Source organism: Crocuta crocuta, unplaced genomic scaffold (assembly GCF_008692635.1).
Source record: "Crocuta crocuta isolate KB4526 unplaced genomic scaffold, BGI_CrCroc_1.0 scaffold359, whole genome shotgun sequence".
Lineage (NCBI taxonomy): Eukaryota > Metazoa > Chordata > Mammalia > Carnivora > Hyaenidae > Crocuta > Crocuta crocuta.
Window position 1 is genome coordinate 1,731,029 of NW_027528877.1, and position 21,839 is coordinate 1,752,867.

Genomic DNA, 21,839 nt, shown 5'->3' on the forward strand with positions numbered 1-21,839 from the left:
TGAACATCTACAGAACATGCATTCTAAATAAATCTTTTTCCTCTTTCTGTTTTTGGTGAAACAAACTATTTTGACAACACCTGTTTCCTTTCTAAAAAGGTTAAGAATGTTTTCTAGTCATACAAATGGAGAGAACAAATAGCATAGAGGAAAATGATGGGGCAGGATGGAATTTTCCAGACTCTCTCTCTCTGTATATATATATTTTAATTTTTAAATGTTTTTATTTGTTTTTGAGAGGGTCGGGGAGGGACAGAGAGGGACAGAGACACAGAATCCCAAGCAGTCTTCATTCTCTGAGCTGTCAGTACTGAGCCCCGATGTGGGACTGAACTCACTGAGAGATCATGACCTGAAGTTGGAGGCTTAAAGGACTGAACCCCCAGGCACCTCTCCAGACTTCATATTTAAATGGCGAGAAATGCCATATAACAAGATTGGGTGCATTCCTGACAGCAGTAGGTGGCAGCAGGAGTCTGAAGGCTGCTTTGGAGGAAGTTATTGGGAATTCCAAGTTGGATGTTTTCAGTTGACAAAATGTGAAGAACATTATCTCCTTTATAAGAACTTAGTAATTTTTAATTGAGTGTAGTGACTGTGAACTGTGTTAAACAATATGAACTTTACAATTAGGGCATATTATAAATTGGTGATTATCCCCTAATATGTTCTCATCTCAAGCACTGCCAATTTCATCATCTGGGAATAAGTCTTTAGAATAGTGAAGAAGTTGAGTAGTTCTTACTGCTGGCCGAGGTATTGGCTTCTGAGGTTTCTTGGATCCAAGTTTCTTCATTGCATTATAGTATTTTTTCTGTTCCTCTGTCATAAAGATATCTTGACCTCCAAAGTAAAGATACAGTATAAAACTGGTTACAATCCCAACATGCGTCATAACAGCACTTGTCCAAAAGTATTTCTGAGTTTTTCTCTTAGTCTTTTCTCAAATTTTAAATGGAAATTATCCTGATCATACACACACACACACACACACACACACACACACACACTTTTCTCATTTAGATGAAATTCTGAGTACTTTTTTATTATATAAAGCCTCTAATCACATAAACCTCTGATTAGTACAGGATCCTAATATGATTATATTATGTTCAGGAGGAGGCTCAGGGATCTCAAATATATTTTCATGAAAGAAAAAATGTTTTCTTAGTCCATTTCACTGTTGACAGTTTTCATTTACTCAATAATCTTGAGTACTTTCTGTATGCTAGGAAATGTACCTGGTATCAGAATTACATAAATATATGAGACACAATGTCTTGTTGCCACGAAGAGTAGGGAAATGAAAACAGGTGGAAAATGCATAAAGGGTATGGAAAAAAAAGAAGTATTGCAGAGATCAAAATAAACTCTTAAGACTCAGAAACAGGCTTTATATATGACGATACCATTAAGGTAGGCCTTAAAGGATGTTTAGAGCTGTACTAGGATAAGCATTCCGGGAAAAGAAAATACTGTATGTTATGTCATAGAGGAAAGAGCATGGCATGTTCAGAAAGGGCAGAGCATCGTGTACTGTGTGTGTAGCATGTGATTGTAGTGATGATAGGTGTTGACTGAGAGTAGGGAAGTAGATACAGAAATGTGGTATTGTGGGAGAAAATGAAGCTGGAAAGATGAGTGGACATAATCCCTGAAAAATCTCTAAGTAAGGGTAAAGCATTAGAAGAAGCCCACTGGATGCTTTGAAGCAGTGGTGACATTTATCGTCACGAAGACACTACAGCAACTCTGCAGAGGATGAACCTGGGGAGCAGCCACCAACTAGAGGCTGGAAACCCTACAACTGCACTGACCATGTAGTGAACTGAAATGAATATGAAAATGATCCAAGTCTGTCCCGACTGCGAGTATCCTGATTATTTGGATGCACCACAGACAGAACCTCAGAGTGGAGAAAGCTGAGAGCTGAGTAATACTTATCTTCTTTTTCTGTTGGTTGAAGTTATCTATGATTACACCAATGAAGAGATTCAGAGTGAAGAATGACCCAAAGATGATAAAGATGACGAAGTATAAATACATATATAGGTTTTCTTCATATACAGGCTGAAGTTTTACCTAAATAGTATTAAAAATATTAAATAATATTTAAAAACATAATAAATACTTTAACTAAATTATTAACAGTTGGTGAGTGTTGTTACTTAACACAAAGCTATTTTTGCCTTGCCCTAGATACTTTTCTACAGAAAAATTCTTTTTTCATACTAGTATGATCTAGGATAATGAAAGTTTGATCTTTTTATGATTGTTCCTGAATCTCTCTTTCCATTGTGGCTTACCTATTTTTAGAGTAAATAACAGTGATATAACAAGAAACATTTTGGACCTTATTAGTCTTATAATTTTTTTTGGAGCATTTTAAATTTGGGTTTGGAGATGCTGGTTCTTTAAGATATGGCTTTAATAATAGAACATCAACTTCTAAGAGGAAAATGCAGCATAAACAGATGCGTTCTGAGGAATTTTTTTAATTCCTATTTTGAAAATTGAGTTTCCCTGAAATTTGCTTGCTTTTTTTCATGATATTTTTGGAAGCTGCTTCACAAACTCTGCTTTATCATACTCTCCAGGGAGAGGGAGAGACAAGTTACTTTCCCATGAACAGCATTTCTAATCTTGAGCCTTATTTATGGACCAGTCTGATGTTTTCTGATCCATGTATATTAGTTATATATATCAGACATATATTAACTAAAATATCATCTTTATTTAAGTATTTTAGCTTAAGAGGATCATTTCTGTATGCAATTATAAGTGTTCTGATTACATATAGTGTAAAATTCTGGGTCATTCACTTAAATTATTGCAAATGTTCACTATAGAAGAATCTAATAACTATAAATAGTATTTGAGTTATACTTACATCTCGTGAATCAACGGCTGCGTACATTATATCCATCCAGCCTTTGAATGTGGCCTGTGAATAATACATATTTGAATTCTGCATTAAAATCCTAATCTAAAAATATAAAAATCTCATATGAAAATATGATAGTGTTACTACAAGTAACTTTCTGTATAATATTAAAATTTTCTATAAAGAGATTGAAATGTTAAAACATTTTTATTTTTTATTTATATATTTATTTATTTGAATGTTTTATTTATTTCTAGGAGAGAGAGAGGGAGAGACAGCGTGAGCAGGGGANAAAAGTGGAGCCTGGGTGGCTCAGTCATCCAACTTCAGCTCAAGTTATGATCTCATGGTCTGTGGGTTTGAGTCCCGCATCAGGCTCTGTGCTGACAGCTCAGAGCCTAGGGCCTATTTCAGATTCTGTGTCTCCCTTTCTCCCTACCCCTCACACCCTTTCTTTCTCTCTCTCTCTCTCTCTCTCTCTCTCAAAAAATAAAGAAACATTAAAACAATTTAAGAAAAGATTGAAGGAAAGATGAAATAAAATTGAAATAGACTATGATTGTATTTAGAGTCTGGACCTCATTTTCCTTGTTTCTCTTAGAAGATACTATATATTTTTTTCTACACTAAAATTTAACTAGAGGATTGAGTCATAAAATTCCCACCTCAGCCTTAAGTCCTTTTTATACCAAAATATAAACTCTGTGATTCAAACCTATGGGGAGTTTAAACACAACTTCAATGGTTTTCATTAGTGAATTACTGATGAATGTAATTAATCAGTGAATTACTGATTAATATGTGGTCTGTTAAGTCAAAATTATTAAACGTTATACATTTTGAAATCTAACCATAAGATTTGTATTTCCACAAGTACAAGAACCATCCTCCTTAGATGTTGGTACAACAAATTTTCTGGCTAAAAATTTAATTTATCACTAAAATATATTTAAATCATCACTAAAATGTATACATTGTTATTTTTACATACAAAATTGCTCCTTTCGCAATGACTGCTAAAGAAAACTAAAAACAGTATAGTGTAATAGTGCTCAACAATATAATAAGAAAACACCTAGGTGGGGGGAGGGCACCTGGGTCACTCAGTTGGTTAAGTGACCAACTCTTGATTTTGACTCAAGTCATGATTTCATGATTCTCATCAGGCGTTGTGCTCACAGCATGGAGCCTGCTTCAGATCCTCTGTCTCCCTCTCACTGCCCCTCCCCCCCCTCAAAAATAATAAATGTTAAAATTTATAAAAAAAGAAAAAACCTAGGAGACAGAAATATAAGGCCATATTAAAACATACTAAAAGCTGAACACTGATGAAAATAGACAATAAAATAACTGCAAAACATCTTAAAGTCAAGTTAAGCTGATAACAGAGGCATTATCAACTACTTTTGTACTTAGATACTATTTATTCAAAGAACATCAGAGAAATGATCTTTTGTGAAACATTTGGAAAATGTTTTCAGAACTCATACAGTGGCAACTTACCACTTGAAGCAACGCAAGATAGCCAGCGCCAACATTATCGAAGTTTACTTTGACGTTTTTCCATCGAGCTTGCTTGCCAAGAGCCTGACAGTCGCTCAGATTGTTGACTTCACTAACTTCAAACATGTTACCCGTTGTCGTGTTAACACAGTGGTAGAACTTGCCAGCAAACAAATTCACACCCATAATGCTAAAGATCAGCCAGAAGATGAGACAAACCAAGAGTACATTCATGATGGAGGGAATTGCTCCAACAAGAGCATTCACAACAACCTAGAAGAGGAAATGAGGATAAGACAGCTGATAAACTGTCAAATGGAAACTGTCCCTTTCATTTATTTGTTTAATATTAAAATGGGTGTAAAAAGAGTTAAAAATCTAGGTGAATAAGTTGTTTCTTGGATGTTTTCTAGGACATATTTGATAAGGGAAAACAAACAGTGACACAGCTAAAGAGCTAAAGGATTTAAGGAAAGCAAAATATGCCAAAGTGTGAAAAGAAATAAAAACCTGATATAGTAAGATGGAGTCAGAAAATGTTTATATGCAGGGGAGAAAAGAAAAAAACTGCATTAAATACCAACAGATGAAGTAATTGTCATTCAGCAAAACATTTTAATATTCAAAAGTGTTAATGAATGACTGATGATTTGAGAACAAGGTTAAACAAACCCTTTACAAATAAAGTATTAATAATGCCTTAAATCTGCATCCTCAGATCAAGTGAACTTTTTATGACTACGAAGAATAGGGTTGGGAATTTATAAGGTTCTTTTTTTTTCTCTATTGGTGAATCCCAATTTAAAAAAGTATATTAAATGAGATGAAATTTATCTCTAGACATAAAAGTACTGAATATGTCCTTATTATTATTCTAAGTATCTCAAATATTCACTTTGGGGTACACGTTGCTTCATCAATGTACACTGAACTGTTTCCTGAAGGAGAAATCAAGTTACTTTTCCTCTTGTTAAATTCAAAAGAGCTTAAGTTGTATTTTGAAATTTCTAGGAAAGTTGACAGTATCTTTTCTTGTCTAATTTAAAATTTTTTTTTTATGTTTTTTTTTTATTTATTTCTAGGAGAGAGAGAGAGACAGCGTGAGCAGGGGAGGGTCAGAGAGAGAGGGAGTCACAGACTCTGAAACAGGCTCCAGGCTCTGAGCTGGCAGTCAGCACAGAGCCCGACGCGGGGCTCGGACCCACGAACCGCGAGATCATGACCTAAGCGAAAGTCGGACGCTTAACCGACTAAGCCACCCAGGCGCCCCTTTTCTTGTCTAATTTAATCTGATTTGTATTGGACTACTTTGTTAAGCATTTATATTAAATGAAATTATTGTTTTATTTTAAAATACTATAAAAGTGGAGTGCCTGGGTGGCTCAGTTGGTTAAGTGTCTGACTTCGGCTCAGGTCATGATCTCATGGTTTGTGGGTTCAAGCCCCACATAGGGCTCCATGCTGACATCTCAGAGCCTGGAGCCTGCTTTGGATTCTGTGTCTCCCTGTCTCTCTGACCCTTCCCCACTTGCACTCTCATTCTCTCTCTCTCTAAAATAAATAAAATGTTAAAAAAAATCTTAACACTGTAAATATTATGTTAGAAATCAATACCAAAAAGATCTTAAATTGACATCAAAACCTGAAATTCAAAGTTGTAAAAATTTCATATGGTACTTAAATTTTATTTCTTTTAGAAATTCTATTAAGTCATATATGTTATACTTGCCACATTTCTTTGCTACTAAACTTTGTATAAAATGACCTCCACAAATTTTCTTATCACATTAATGCATGATACATTTTTACCATATTTTATAGCTAGAATATTAATTCTGCCATGTGATTGAATTAAAAATACCAAACAATATTTTTCTGATTGGAGCAAATTTATAAGTTTCTTATTTTGTTCAATTGCTATCTCCTCTCAAAAAAGAAATGTTAATATGAAGCCATGGAAGCCAGATGAGGGCTTAAGTAGTGTCAATAATGGCAAAGATTAGTTTGAAAAGAACTAGAAATTGTATAATTTTTATGAATTCTATCTTTCCTCTGACTTTTTTTTATCAAGTAGCAATTAAATGAAATTATAATGTAAAACCAAATATTCTTTTGCTGACAGTGCTTCTGGAAAGTCTGGAGAGTGGCTTCATTCTCTCTGGAGAGTGAATCTCAAAGTCAAGGCTGAAGTGTTTTTATTACTCCAAACAACCCTTCTAACAAAAGAACCCTATGGCCAGGACAAAATTTAATATCCATGTGCATTTGCATGCTGGATTAAACAAAGCTGGCCTTTGCTAAATAGTATTTTGAAGGGCATGACAAGTGGTTGTGTATCTAAATGAGTGTGTACTTTACGTGTAGATGCATAAAATATACACTAAAGAAGAGAGCTGGAGAGTTTACACATGCTATGGAAAAAGTGAACCTCATTCAGAATGCTCTCTTAAAAGGGCAATCTTTAAAACAAACCCCAGGGGTTGCCTGAAATGCCTAGTTTATTATTCTAACCCCATATTTTGGTTGCTTAGGTTGTATAGATTTTGTCAGAGGCTACAATTTAGTGTTGTTTTCCAGTACAACAAGTATTTTTGTTACTCCTATTAATTGATGAAGTAAAGCACACAAAAACCATTTACCTTTATTCATTACCAGTGATTTTTGAGGACTCAAACTGCCTATTGGAAGGAAGAAAAATTCCTACTAGGATGAATGTCAGTAGTAAAAAGTCATTAAAAATACATAAGCAATGAAAATAAATAAATGGCAGCACACATTTTTTAGATGTTGTGGAAACATCCATAAACTGTTATCAGAAGACTTGAATTCTAGTCCTGTTCTGCCACAATTTCTGGGGACCTTCTTACATAAGCCTCAGTTTCAGGAGGCTGGCCTTATTGCTCTCTAAGATGCCTGCTCTGAAACTGTGTAACTCTATGAAGTGAATATTAGAAGAGTATGGTACCCCTCTGTATCTAAATGATTACCTACATTTAGTTCTGACACGAATCATCAGAGAGCTTTTATTCTTACCCTCATGCCTTCAAACCGAGATAATGCTCGTAGAGGTCTTAAAGCTCTTAGTGTCCGTAGGGATTTAATGGCACCAAGTTCTGAGTAGCCGAGAGCATTGGCTACCAAGCTAACCAAAGAAACCTACAAAAAGAAAAGATATTAATCAGTCCACCAAGAAATAAACTGTTGACTAAAGGCATAGGATATGGTGTCTCTTCTTTTGTACCAACCACGTAAAATTCGGACATACCTTGGCAGCTTTCACCTTCCACATACTGGGATCATCTTACATTGCCAGTCTCATCTGATGTCATTGCTTTTCTCACCATTGAAAACAGAGTCTTTGATCAATTTTATAAACATCTGTAAACCCTTCAAGTTAGATATTTCACCCTATAGATCCTCTTTCAACCTGTGTATGTATAACTGATGATTCAGATTTGATTCAAAAGCCAGATTCCCCATGGATCTGTGCTTAATATCATTGATTGGAAACTGTGTTTCTCTCCTGAATTTATGTAGTATCTTGGTTACGTGTACTGGAGGCATTTACCATTTAATAGAGTCAATTGCTTAGATATCTTCTTTTTCCCTTCCAGGCAGGTCACATAAACCTTTTATGTACTGGGATGAAACCTTCTCTTATAGTGCCTAATACTGTCTGGTTGAACAAACAAATAATAGGATTATTTTACCTGAAAAACATTTTATAAGACTATGTTGTAGTTTCATAATAGTGAAGAAATATTTTTCCAAACTTCTGGACTTATCATTTAGTGAAATACATCTTCTGATATTTACACATAACTAAATTTTACTTAAATATGTGAAAGGTTAAAGAAGATATGCCCTTTTTTGAGAGGAAGAGGCTTTATTTGCTCAGATTTTTTTCAATATAATAACATAGATTGAACATTTACTATATGCTAGGTTCTGTTCTAAATGCCTTATGCATATAAATCTCAGATGTAGATGCTATTACTATTGCCTTTTCACTGGTGAGAAGGTTGAGGCCCCCACCTCCCCAAAAGAAAAGAGATGCACAGGTAATAAAAGGTGGAGTTAGGGCTTGAACCCAAGTGATCTGACTTCAAAACCATACCTTATCCTTTTGCACACATTATCAAAAATTTGTCATTTTATCACACTAAAAGCTTTAAGACCTCCAAGAAGATATTTGTTTGTCATCTGAACCATGAAATACAGAAAATGGTTTGAGTCAATATCTTCTCAGTTCTTTCAAAGACTGTACAAGTGCTTTCTTTGATGGACAGGGAGAGAGGAGTTAATTCATTACATCCACTGGATGCTTTAAAGGCATGTGAACTTAATTTCTTGTGACAAGAGCTATTGAAAACCAATCTAAATGAATCTTCCAAAACAGTCTTATGAGGTAGGATGGAAACAGTCATCTGCCCAAGAACACATGGTACAAAGGGTGACACAAAAACCAGAACTGAGCCTTTCAAGGCAAACGGAGCCACTATTCCTTCATTGTTTAATTTAGCATACATCTCACAAAATTTAACAGAAAAATAAATGACTAGTGGCAAGATAATTTATTGAGCTATTCATTTCTGTCTAGTGTTTGCTGCTATAGAAGAGTGGAAAGATGGGAAAGGTTATTAGAGAACATGCAATCTCCTATATTCTGGGCTTCTTTGCCTCAGAAAGCATTCACAGTTTCTTTAGGCTTCTGCTTCTAGAGCTGCTTCCAGAAGAGTTCTCTCATGCCCTCCAAATCCTGTGTTTGAGAATTGGGAGTTTAAAACAAAAAAAAAAAACAAAAAAAAAACTTTTGTTTAAATGTATTATTTGTTTTTAAGGGAGAGATAGAGACAGCATGAGTAGGGAGGGTGGGGTCAGAGAGAGAGGGAGACACAGAATCCAAAGACAGGCCCCAGGCTCTGAGCTAGCTGTCAGCACAGAGCCCAATGCAGGTCTCAAACCCACGAACCGTGAGATCATGGCCTGAGCTCAAGTCAGACACTTAACCGACTGAGCCACCCAGGTGCCCTGAGAATTGGGAGTTTAAAGGGAAGTGGCTGCAAATTCCTCAAGACCTGAAGGAAGGAAGCTTATGTTTTGAAAAGAAAAGAAAGGGCATGGCCCAAATCAGAGAGTACCGGATGGATAGGAAATTCTGGGTTCAAAGGCTGGGAGGGGCCACTTGCATATAATGACCCCACAGTGGACTGACTCTGAGTTCCTAGAGAAGTGGGGCACAAGTAACTGTGCTTCCTTTAATGGGCCTCATACCATTTTGTGTAGGACAAAAGCTCATTTATTGAGTTACCTATGTGAAAAACTTCATATACTTTAAAGGCAATTTTCAAATAAATAATTTTAAAGATTGGCCACACACTTAAAATTTGAAGATAATGTCCTATATTGGTAGCATGCTTTAAATCTTACAATGATCTTTCTTTTCATATCATCCCTGGCTGAGAGTGGTCAAATGACCAGTCCGAGAAAAGGTAGCAAGAGGCAAGCCCATGGAGGGAATTTAGGTCTCCTGCTTTCAGGTCCAGTGTGTTTTCCACCTCAGCAAATATGTCCCCAACCTTTCAATGTATATTAGTTTTGCTTTTACGTCTTGTGCTAAATACAAAGGCACTCCTGCTAATGTGTACAAAGTGTAACAGAAGCCCTGTGACAAAAACTGAATTTTTAGTATAAATTTACATGAATCTAGGTGCCTCACAATACAGCAAATTTACGAAGCTGTGTTAGAAGTTTCAGGGAGTTGGTTTAGTTGTCTGTCGTCCATACCTTTCCACATTCCTGTATCAGCGAGACTGAGAAAGAGAAATAATGCAGGAGGGATTTGATGATTTTGAATAAGACCCTGGGAGTTCTGTGATTGGTTAATGAATTAAGTAATATGAATGTATTTCCCTTTAAAATGGCTAAAGATAATTTATTAAGTTCAGTATGAGCAAGTTGGAGTAAAAACCACAATCACCTCCATGGATTCCAGTGATACATTTCAATCCAAATACTTGCATGGTTTTTGATGGCAAAATCCAGAAGCATTCCCATTAAAGGGGGCTAAAAGAATATGCCCACTACCAACATTTTTTGAACATTTTCTGCAAAAAGAAATAAGAGCTACATGCATTAGAAAAGTAGTAGAATTCATTATTTGCTGATATATTATTGTTGACCTCAACAAAACAAGGGAATAATGTGAAAAACTATTATAAGCAATAATTTAAATATTTTAGGTAATATGTTTTTTCACATTTTTTTTGTTTTTGCATTTTTATTTATTTATTTATTTTACAAATAGTTTATTGTCAGGTTGGTTTCCATATAACACCCAGTGAAATGTTTTTTCACATTTTTTTAAAAAAGTTGTGTAGGAGTCTTTTGGAACTATATAAGCTTTAAAATGTTAAATCTATATAAATTGTTTAAACTATATAAGCTTTAAAACATTAGAAAGTATAATTATAACTTAAAATATTATTGTTTTAAGAAGAACAGAGAGGACTGACCCCACCAGATGTTAAAACCAATTATAAATCTACAGTAATTAAGTTGTCGTATTAGTAGACAAAGAAACAAATGAAACAAAATAAATTCCAAACTAGACCTAAGACATGCTGAGCTTTACCACGTAAAGGTAGCATTTCAAAGGAGAGGTAAAAAAACAACAACAACAAACGAGAAACCATTAAAAAAAAATAATGTTGGATCTTAACCTCACACCTGAACCAAAATAAAAATTAAATGGATGAAGAAACAAACAAAACTCAATGTATAAACTGGGGAAAAAACATGAAAAAGTGTTTTAATAATCCTGACATGAAAGGGTCTTCAGAAGCATGAACAAACCAAGAAGAGGAAAAAATAAGACTGATGAGTTTGACCAAATCAGTATGAAACATTTCTAAAAACAAAAACAAAGTCGAGAAACAAAAGCCCAAATAAGCAAAACAATTTTGCCACATGTGACAAAATATCTTATTTTTATTTATTTATGTATACTTTAAATGTTTTATTTTATTTTTGAGAGAGAGAATATGAGTGGGTGAGGGGCAGAGAGAGAGGGAGACACAGAATCAGAAGCAGGGTCCCGGCTCTGAGCTGTCAGTACAGGGTCCAACATGGGGCTCAAACCCACGAACCGTGAGATCATGACCTGAGCCCAAGTCGGAGGCTTAACCAACTGAGCCACCCAGGAGCCCCAAAAGATCTTATTTTTAGATTTTATTTGTTTATATCTTTACTGTTTGCTCCTTCCTCCCTGAGGGTGTAAGCTCTAACAGAGATTGATCTGTTCATGTTCACACCTCCTTTGTTTAAAATGGCTTGTGGCCCTATTTAGGTGCTCAACACATTTCTTGAATTAAAGAATGAATGTTAGGAGGTTGGATAGGTAGCCCAATGAGGTCTACGTTTACTTTTAGGTAGGGAATTGAAGAGATCACATTTTTTACACAGATACATTTTTCAAGGTTAGAAAGCATGTCCCTTCTGATTTAAAGTACTTCACTTAAACCTCAGCTTTTTTTTTTTTTTTTCCCCCTCTGTGGCTGTTTAGATTTTTTAGAGCAATTTACCTGATGGACTGTGAAGCCCTTTTAAGTATGTTTTCCTTGTACTTTCAAGAACAGTTTTATCTCTATGTTTACTTTAGCTTAGTGGACCCAGTGGTCTGAGAAGAAGTTGTTAACTGAGGTTATATTAATTCACATATTTCAGCCTCAGCTTTGTAAGGGATAGACCCACTTAAGATAACATAATTTGTCCAAATATAGAAGGCTTTAATTACTCAGTTCCAGTCTACTAATTGAGACTCACTAAAGGAAGTAATTTTTTTTGCAACATTCTTTGAAATTAAATTTATTCAGTTAGACATTACTCAATAGATACTTAAGTATCTATATTAGGTGCCTCTAAGGATACAAATGTGATACAAAACCCTGCTTTTGAGAGATTTTTGGATCTTATTCATATTCCCTATGTGGGGCAAATATATAGAAATACTTCAAGTACAATGTAGTATTTTAGTAAATGTAACATTTTTAGTAAATGTAAATGTTTCAGTAAATTTCAGAATTCTCTGGAGAAGTTCTGTCACATTTGTAAATGATCTTCATGCATGACAAAATCTTTCTGAACAAGATTCTTAAATGTATTTAGTGTTCCATCATTTCAGGGAGAAGCTGGAAATTATAATAAATGCTTAATCCCAAAGCCAGTCTGAAAATACAGTATTACATTTATAGCAGTTAGGAAACTCATGGGGTAAAGGAGAACTGAATTGAGAATTAGGAAATTTGGACACTAATCTCAGCTTTCTTACTAAGTAGTTGTATTATCTTAGGAAAATTATTTAAGCTAAGGCTTCAGTTTCCTAATGTCTAGAATAAAGTCTAGATACTCTTTAAGGCCCATTCCACTGCAGATCATAAGAATATTAAACTTCCCTTTGTAGGTAGCATTTCAGAATAGCACTGGGATTCATTTCTCTTGTCCATTAAAGGCCAACCATGGAAATTGGAAATCATTTCTGGTCTATTAAAATGACTTTGTAGCAGATTTCTTATCAACTCAAAGAGTTAAACACATATTGGTTATACTATTATAAGTATGCATACGTGGGAAAATAGGGAGTAGGATTTAGATAGGCCAACACTTGTCAAAAAGATAAAAAGGATGAATGCACACACACAGCAACTATTGATTCATATTGGCAAGTGTTAGAACTAAAAAGTAGTTTCTGATTGCTAGGGAACAGCTAGAGATGTGCTTGAAGTACCTTGTTTTGTTGGCACAGAGGCTGTGAAGCTTTGTTCAATGGACTATCACAAACTGCAAAGAACCAGATGACTGTCATTTTGCCCAGAGTTCTTCATTGCTTAGAATAAGAATAGGCTGCAAGTCAGACATATCCTGTAACTGGTGATGTGTTTATGACTACTCAACCAAGGGTAATCAGATTCAGAGCAGGGCTCCTACACCTAACTCTTTGCATGGTATATATCTGAAGAGCTACTGGGATATCTACTTGATGATTTTAGAATGAAAATGTATTTTATTATCTTTGTGGATATGTGGCTGAATGAATATAATAAATGTGTTATTTTATCATTATTTAGTAACAGGTACTCTAGAAAAGGATTAAAATGAAATCTCACAACCACTGGTCCCAAATCTGTCTTAATTTTACCTCCTGGAGATTTTATTTTTAGCTGTTAAGCTAAGTGCTTAGATCTGTCAACTAATAGATTTTTAGTTATTCCTTACCTTGAGGTCCTTAACTTTCAGAAAAAGAGATATCTCCTTGTGGCATAGAACACTCACTATGTTTTCCTTACCACTGTCCACATTTTTCAGGACCTATTCTACTGTTTTCCATGAAACTTTCCTAATTTTTGCAACTATTGTAGGTCTTTTTTAACTGCATAGTTGTGTCAGCCTTAGGGAAACTAGGTTCTCAAAAGTCAAGGTTTTAATCATAGAAATATGTGAAATGTTAAACTTGCCTTTTTAAAAATAATTTCATAAAAATCACTTGGTATACTTACATCGACAATCAAGAAATCTAGCCAGCACCAGGCATTGGTGAAATATGTTTGAAATCCATAAGCTACCCATTTGAGGAGCATTTCCAGAATGAAAATATAAGTGAAGACCTTGTCAGCATATTCTAACATGGTTTTGATAGTCTTTCGCTGTTCGATGTATATATCTTCAAAAGCCTGTGAGTCAAGAATACATTTATTTTACTTGAATGGCTTGCCTCCCTCAAATACTTGATGAAATTGCTTAGTATAATATTGGACACAAAGCAGTAATTTGATAAATATGGGCTAATATCTGACAAACAGACAAATTCTAAAGACTAAAACTATCAGAAAATGTTGGCAACGAAATGTCAATATCTTTACTGATTCAGCATGCTCTTTCTTTCCTGCCTCTCATCCTCAAACATCTGTCTCAATTACTGCCATAAGACATGCTTTTAGAGAAGTAATATGAACTCAGGAAATAACTAGAAGTTCTGTTAATGAGGGATAGACTTGGCCTATTCCAACATTACTTTCAATGAGTGCCTGAATGATCTGGCTTATTTTGAAAGAATAAATTGATTACACATAAAGAAAACACAATACACTTTTAGCCCATAAATGTTAATATAATTATTAGGGAGAACTGAATGGTATTTGACATAGAAGTTAACGTAGTTACAGAATGTCTCTGTAAGTGGTTGTCTCAGTGAGGAAAACATCTATTAGATAAACACCAGATGAGAAATTCCATCTGGCTGTTCATAGTTCTGACTTATTCTGTACTGAGTTTTGCATAGTTAAACCCTGGGTGCCAGGCTCTACAAGGCATAGATATACCTCCTCTTTTGTTTCTTAACCTCAGTGTATGTTTGTGGTATTTTCAGAGAATTAGCTCTTTCACTAGAACCTGATTCTTACAGCTTTGCATTTTACTTACCAAAGCACCACTACTGAGAAGAATCATGAAGACAATGAAGGTCTCAAACCAGTTGTGTTCAACAATGCTATAGCAGGTTTTCCGAAGATTCCACCAGATCTTTCCTTTGCCCTCTTCTATACTTACTTGACAGAATGGAAACTTTTTAATACATCCTAAATGATAACATTAAATATAAAAATTAGAAATATACATATATTTTGTACAACATATTGATTCAACAATCCCATACATTACTGAGTGCTCACCATGATATGTATAGTCAGTCATTATCTGTCTTATTACAATATTACTGACTATTCTCAATGCTATACTTTTCATCTCCATGATTTACTTATAACTGGAAGTTTGTACCTGTTAATCCTCTTTAGCCCATCTATTTTGCCTATCTATTTTGCCCATCCCCTTACCCACCTCCTTTGCTTTCCCACCCATCTCCATCTTCCTAGAAAATATATTTTAACCTTAAATAGGAAAAAATTAAACTTTGTTGCTTTCTCCCCATGCCAGTCTCAGATCATCATTTACAGGGGAACTGGCTACTTCATTCCCTAGTTATCTTCAGCATCTTTCCTATAAAGTGAATCATTCTCAGACTTATATATTCAGCTAGCCACCTAAAATTCAAGGAATTACTGTATCAAGAGTTGCCTAAGTATAAATGCTTTCATTTTTAACACTAGTTTGAATCTCTCTTTGCTCAAGGCCACTGATGGAAATAGGGGTCTGAGAACACCTCTCAGGTTTGGGGAAAAACTACACATTCAAATTGTTTATCAATTTTTTGATGTGATTCTGAATTTTTTGCTTCCTTCTTTTCATGCACAGAAAAGCCCCCTGTCTTCCTAGGTATCAGCCACTGTCAGTTTTCCCAAGCTAATTTATTTTCAGCCTCAGTGCTTTTCTTAGTTACACCTATGACTCATCTTGTCAGTTAGCATCTCTGTTCCTTTGTCCTCCCCCTCCTAGTTTTCATGTTATTTCTAATTCGCATCCATTCTTCTGCTCTCTGAGCTACTACTCATTGGATTAAATCCAATCACATTGAGTCAGCAAATCTTTATTGATTTGTGTGCAAGACAGTGTACCGGTCTCTGTGAGAACAACTACTGTTTTCCCTGTCAGAACTCTACAATACAGCCGCATCCCCAAACAGCTCTGGTCACAGCAGAAATTAACCACATTTGAAACTGTGAGGGATGGGGTATAATTATTGTAGCATCTATAAATCAAATCACAACATTGCCAATGAGATCTGAAGGGATTGCAGTCAATATCAATGAGATGACATTCCAGAACGGTATTTATCTTACAGGGTTAGCTTCTCCACATTCTGGAGGATGAAACAAAAAACAAAAAGACATGTCAAATTATCTTAATTGTCCAGACACAGTTACTGCTATTATGTAATCTGGAAATATAGATATTTCCAGAAATTAACTTTTCAAAAGGAAAGAGAAGAGCAAAGATAAACATGCCTTTACCATTTCTTTGAAATAATTCCCTCAAGTGAGGTATTTTTAGTCACTGTAAGAAAAGAGGAGGAATTGCATTTTAATCATATTAGAACTTGTTTACCTTCAGTAAAACAAGCTTCTGGCTTAAGGTCTTCCTCAGGCTCAATTTCAGCTTGTTCACCTTCTCGTGGCAGAGCAACATCCACTGTGCTTCCTTCAGATGAGCTGGTTGCGTTTAATTTCTGGAAACAAAACCCCATTGCAAATTGTGATTTTTCTCCCCTTTTATTCAGCTAATTTGTTAACTCTTTGTCATATTGTGAAAAAAATGATGGTGATTACATCTGACACTGTTACCATTACTGATATCATGTACTAATGTCTTAACATAATTAAAACCTACTATTTAAAACAATGTAACTGTTGACCTGATTCAGACAGAAAAAAGTTAGACAGCATTCAGCATGGGTGATCCTGAAATGATGGATCATACTGATTGTTTTATGATCTCCATTTGTATATGGGTGCCATATGAAAATAGTTTAATGCATTAATACTCAGACCAAATCAAAAATAGTTTCATGTAAGTTTGGTATGCTGACATCCACTACTGATTACATTAGTTAAAATGCATCAAATTAAATTATAATTTCCACCTCTCATGATGGAATTTTTCAGAGCAAAGAACATTACCAGTTGTCTCTAACTACTGTCCATGTTTCTGTAATTTTAGAAAGGAAGAACAGCACATTAAAATTAGTCACAGTCATTATATTTCAACTTTGAGCTATATTTTTCCTCTGGCTTGCATAATCTTCTTATTTTACTAGCAGAAAGATGATGGATCTCTCTCTGTCTCTCTTTTTGAACTGCTTAAATGGATCAATACTTGCCAAAGAATTCTAAATGAGATGGAAATTTCTTCATAAGTGGCATTGGGCAGAATCTGTATAGACTTTTATTAGGAGCCCATTCTGAATTCAGTATGTGACCAAGTTGTGAATTTTTCCTTTAAATAAATCATTGTGACATGCCACATGGCTAGGAAGAACCACTTTAATGTTACAAGAATAAATATATAAGTACTTTGAGGTCACTTGGGAAGACATTATGAATTAGCAGTGTTTTATGAAAACCGATACAAAGACATGACATACAACACAATCTAGCCAATGTAAAGCTTTTAGGATGAAAAAAACAGCACATGGACATGGTAATGGTTCCAAAGCCCCCATTAACTTTAGTAGCTAAGTGGTAGGGGTCGCTCTGCCCTAGCCTTCTGAAAGAGTTAATGTGTTACTGAAAAGTCCCCAAATGACTCCCTAAACATTGGTCATATTGGAGGAAATTTAGCTCAAGATCCTTGCTTTACTAAAATCATAATGCAAATGTAATTTAATATTTTATAATGTGAACCAATTGAAAAGTACTATCCAGATGATACTTTCTGTGATGTTACTTTGAAGGTGAGGTTAATCACATCCAACTAAATCATGAAAATTAAATATATTATGAAAATATAAACATATCATGAAAAATAATTTAAATCAAAGTGCAATTCTATAATAAAATACCTCCTCATATGGAGTATGCTAAAGAGAAAAACTAGGCCATCATTTTCGGCTGATGATTCTTAGGGTCATTATAGTACAAGAATTTTTAGCATTAAATTCCTCTACTGTTTTGGAGAGCTGAAACACTGAGCCATATATTCTTCCCCCAAGATTTTTCTGCTTCCTATAGCAAGAATATCTTTATTCTTTTAAGAAAATCACAGGAAAGCTACTGCTGGCTAGAATTGCAACAGCTTGTGACATAACAAAGAAAATACTGGATAATTGTTTGAATTCGGCAACTAACACTTCCTATCCAATTTCACTGGTGGTTTATGGGTCGAACACTATGATATTTGATGAGTGGCAGCGATAATATTCAATGTATTAGTAAAACCAGTAGGCAACCAAATTATTTTGAGATTAGTTGTAAAACATTCCATATTTCTTCTTCCTATTGGCCAAACCAAGTTCACCAGTTTCTTCTGAGCCTAGTCATGGTCCACCTCTTCCATGAAGCCTTTCTTTCTTGCATGATTTCTTTAAATTTTATAGAATGTTAGGCCATTATGCTTAATTGCTTTGGTCAGATATTCTCATGAATATATATAAATTTGTATGTACATAAAATTATACATAGGTACAAATTATATATTTATGTATACATACATAAACATATATACTAAAGATACATACACACATTTATACCAAAAGACCCAAGCACAGAATAAACACTAAATATTTATATCAAATTTAGAGAGAGCCAATAAATGAATGATTAAATGCATTTTGTATTACATTTATACAGAGAATTATAGTGTTTAAGTAATTTCATCTCTCCACTTTGATATATAACTCAATAATAGCCTTGATAGAAGCCTACTTAATGGTATTAGAAAATACATTTTTAATGAATAGGAATTATTTAATTAATAATAGTTTAGCAATAAAAACACATGAAATTACCAAAATGTTTTTCTAAAACATTGGCAGACATCCAATAAAGAAATGTTTTTCTAAAATATTGGCAGACATTCAATAAAGGAAGAAAGTAATCAGCATATATGTGTACACAAATACATGTATACTTTCCCACTTGAAAACTCTAGAGAACATACTCTTCTCATTTTACCACTGTTAGTATAATTGTGAGATGTTCAATTTTTCACATTATAATTGTCTGCCATATAGTCTACAGATGTCTTATATTTAAATACAAATACTATACTAACTTAAACCCAGTGGCACAAGTTAATAGTAGCCACTAATCTGAATGACAATTGAATCTACTGTTGTCAGATATTGATCTCTGGATGTATTTTTGTTATTAGTACTGTCATTAGATTGTAAATATTTTTGTGAATGTGTTTAACATCTTTGGATAAAAATACTTTCAATTTTCTAAATAGTTATGGAGGTTACGCATTTATACATTATAAAGATTGTAAAATAGGTCAATAGTGAGTTAGTTTGTCTCTACCTGCCTGGCATTATTATTTTAAAACATGGGTTTTAAAAACAGACAAACCACCCTTCCAAAACTCCACATGTATTCTACTCTTCTCAAACAAGCAGAACCCACCTTACATAGAGAATTGGTGCACTGTTACTCAGACGTTTTTCTGATTTTAAGGATAAGCTTTTTAAATTTATACCTTGGAAAGCTTTTTAAGGAATATTCAGAGTCCCATAGACCCTCATGAACCAAAGCTGAAAAGGTAGTTGGTAGGCTAGTGTTCATTCCACTAAGAAATGTTTTGTGGGAAGCTCCTTTCCCTATGGGGTTGACATAAGGTAATTCTTCTTAACTTGGAGAATCAGGCTTATTCTTTTGTAATCTTCATAAGCCATGTGTTTTGTTTGTTTGTTTGGTCATAGGAAAGTATATACATTTTATTCTATGAAGGTACAAAACTCTTGTGTCAACCACACAAAATTTCAAAAGTTGTGAATTTACTTATTTATAAGGTAAAGCTTAGAATGTATTATTATTAAGTTACAACAGTTTACTAATTATACTGCTTGATATGCTTTTATCACTGTATACATAAAGAATTTTACTGATGTCTTTTTAAAGAATTAATTTGTACCCTAGAAACTTAAATCCTGGAAATTTAAAATCCTTAATGTTGATATAATGCCATCTATGTAATCTAAACATTTTCTATTTAATTTCAGTATTTGGCACTCAGAGTCTGATAGAGCATAGTTTGTGATACGTTTTATCATAGCCATACCAAAATGACTTCCAAATTTATTTAAAAGCATGTAACTAATTTAAAAGCAAGTGACTGATGATAAACACAAAGAATAACTTACTTTCTTTATATTGCCATAGCTGTGATACTATAGTGGTATAAAAAAAAAGCAAAGAAATCTGAAATGAAATTTTCCATATTAAGGAACTCAATACTATACTAAATAATAAAATTAATACTTTTTCAGAAATAGTTAGAAAAATATAATTAGGTATATAGGCATAACTATAGAAAGCTTCCATATAAAACCATATAGTACAAGTTACAACTTGTGTTCTTGTACTATTTTCTCCTTACCCCTCCAATATCTTATGGCACTTAAAAGTTCGATTCTTCCATCCCTTGTAGAAACTACTGAATCTACAGAGGGATGATGGCTTATGCTCTACAAATGCACACTGGAAAGCAGGTTTTAAGATGCAACATTCTCCAGGCCTAATTCAGCCACAGAAAACATGCCTGGCTGTAGCAGAAGCCTGGCGCAATACTGTGGAAGCCGCACGCTGATCCAAGAACCATGTTCTCAAAGACATGGTACCTGAATATGAAGTTTTCAAGAAGGTTGACTGCAAATACTATTCATAAGAAATGACAGACTCAGCACCCATAAAGGCCATGAGACCATTTTTCCCCTCTAATAACATGAACTTATATAGAAATTCTCCTTTGTGACGAATATTGCTCTTGATTTTTATCCAATTAAATAATGAAATTTAACTTTCAGAGATAGAAGAGAATGTTAGCAACTGGCCTACTTCCACTGAAATGCGCTTACATTTCATTTATTTTCAGTCAGCTATCAAATGTTTGACTCTCACAAACTGTTATATGATTCAAGAGGCAAAAATAAAAGATTCAGCCATTACAGATTGCCTTTAAAATCTAGCCATTTCTCTCATAACTTCTGAGATTTGTCTTACAAGTAGAAGAGGAAAATTTTTTGATCATACATACTATCAGGGCCTTAGTCTGATCTTTTGGATATGCATATCCATATCTTGACTTACGATATTTCACTTGAAGAATAGGTAGACACACCAGGAGGCCAATGGGCTGCTTGTCCAAGGCAGGAAGAATAAGATGAAAACCAAAAGTTCTCTTTTCTAGACCACTTATGTGGTTTTGCCTCAATATATTTTAAAAGCGCAACAGCCCTGGTGCTTCTTTAATTTCAAAACAGCCTTAATAAGACTGTTATTTGATATTTGAAAGTGAAAATAATTATGTGGTAGTTGAAAAGTAAGGTAAAAGGGCATTTGAAACCAAAATAAAAAGCTGGTTTATCTTGACAAGATATACAAAAATTTCCAAATCTAAACTAGCCTTAATTGGGTTTTATTTCAACAGAAGTACACTAACACAGCAAAACAGTTCTCTAAAGGTCAAGATGGGTTTTAAGTGGCTATTCACATACCCATCTGTGCCTCTGGAAGAGTTGCCTCACATTCAATTTCACTAAAAGAGTGTTTGGAAGACACTGAGAGCAAGACAGAGAAAGCCTAGAGGTACTTCCATTGCTCTCCAGATTCTGAAAACAGCATAGTGCCTTTTCCTGAAGGGCATGTGCTTGGGATCTTAATCAAGTATCTGTTTTCAGTTTCTGTGAAGGCTTTGAAAAGGAGGGAATACTGTTATAAACATGATATAAAAGATAATTTCCTAGTACCATTTAATTCTGTTCTGCTTATGAAGAAAAACCAAATCAGAT

General features: G+C 34.4%; 1 protein-coding gene across 6 annotated transcripts in view; it reads right to left on the reverse strand.

Annotated features, from left to right (window-relative positions):
* The window catches only part of LOC144225546 (sodium channel protein type 3 subunit alpha), an 81,748-nt gene that overhangs the window by 5,152 nt on the left and 54,757 nt on the right, over window positions 1-21,839 (reverse strand). For all 6 annotated transcript variants that reach the window (XM_077756771.1, XM_077756775.1, XM_077756773.1 and 3 more), the window contains exons 17-24: window positions 16,442-16,562; window positions 14,864-15,018; window positions 13,942-14,115; window positions 7,421-7,543; window positions 4,388-4,660; window positions 2,891-2,944; window positions 1,945-2,082; window positions 746-850 (exon numbers count right to left, since the gene is read on the reverse strand). In XM_077756771.1, the coding sequence (XP_077612897.1) occupies window positions 746-850; window positions 1,945-2,082; window positions 2,891-2,944; window positions 4,388-4,660; window positions 7,421-7,543; window positions 13,942-14,115; window positions 14,864-15,018; window positions 16,442-16,562 (1,143 nt within the window). The remainder of the gene's footprint in view (window positions 1-745; window positions 851-1,944; window positions 2,083-2,890; window positions 2,945-4,387; window positions 4,661-7,420; window positions 7,544-13,941; window positions 14,116-14,863; window positions 15,019-16,441; window positions 16,563-21,839) is intronic.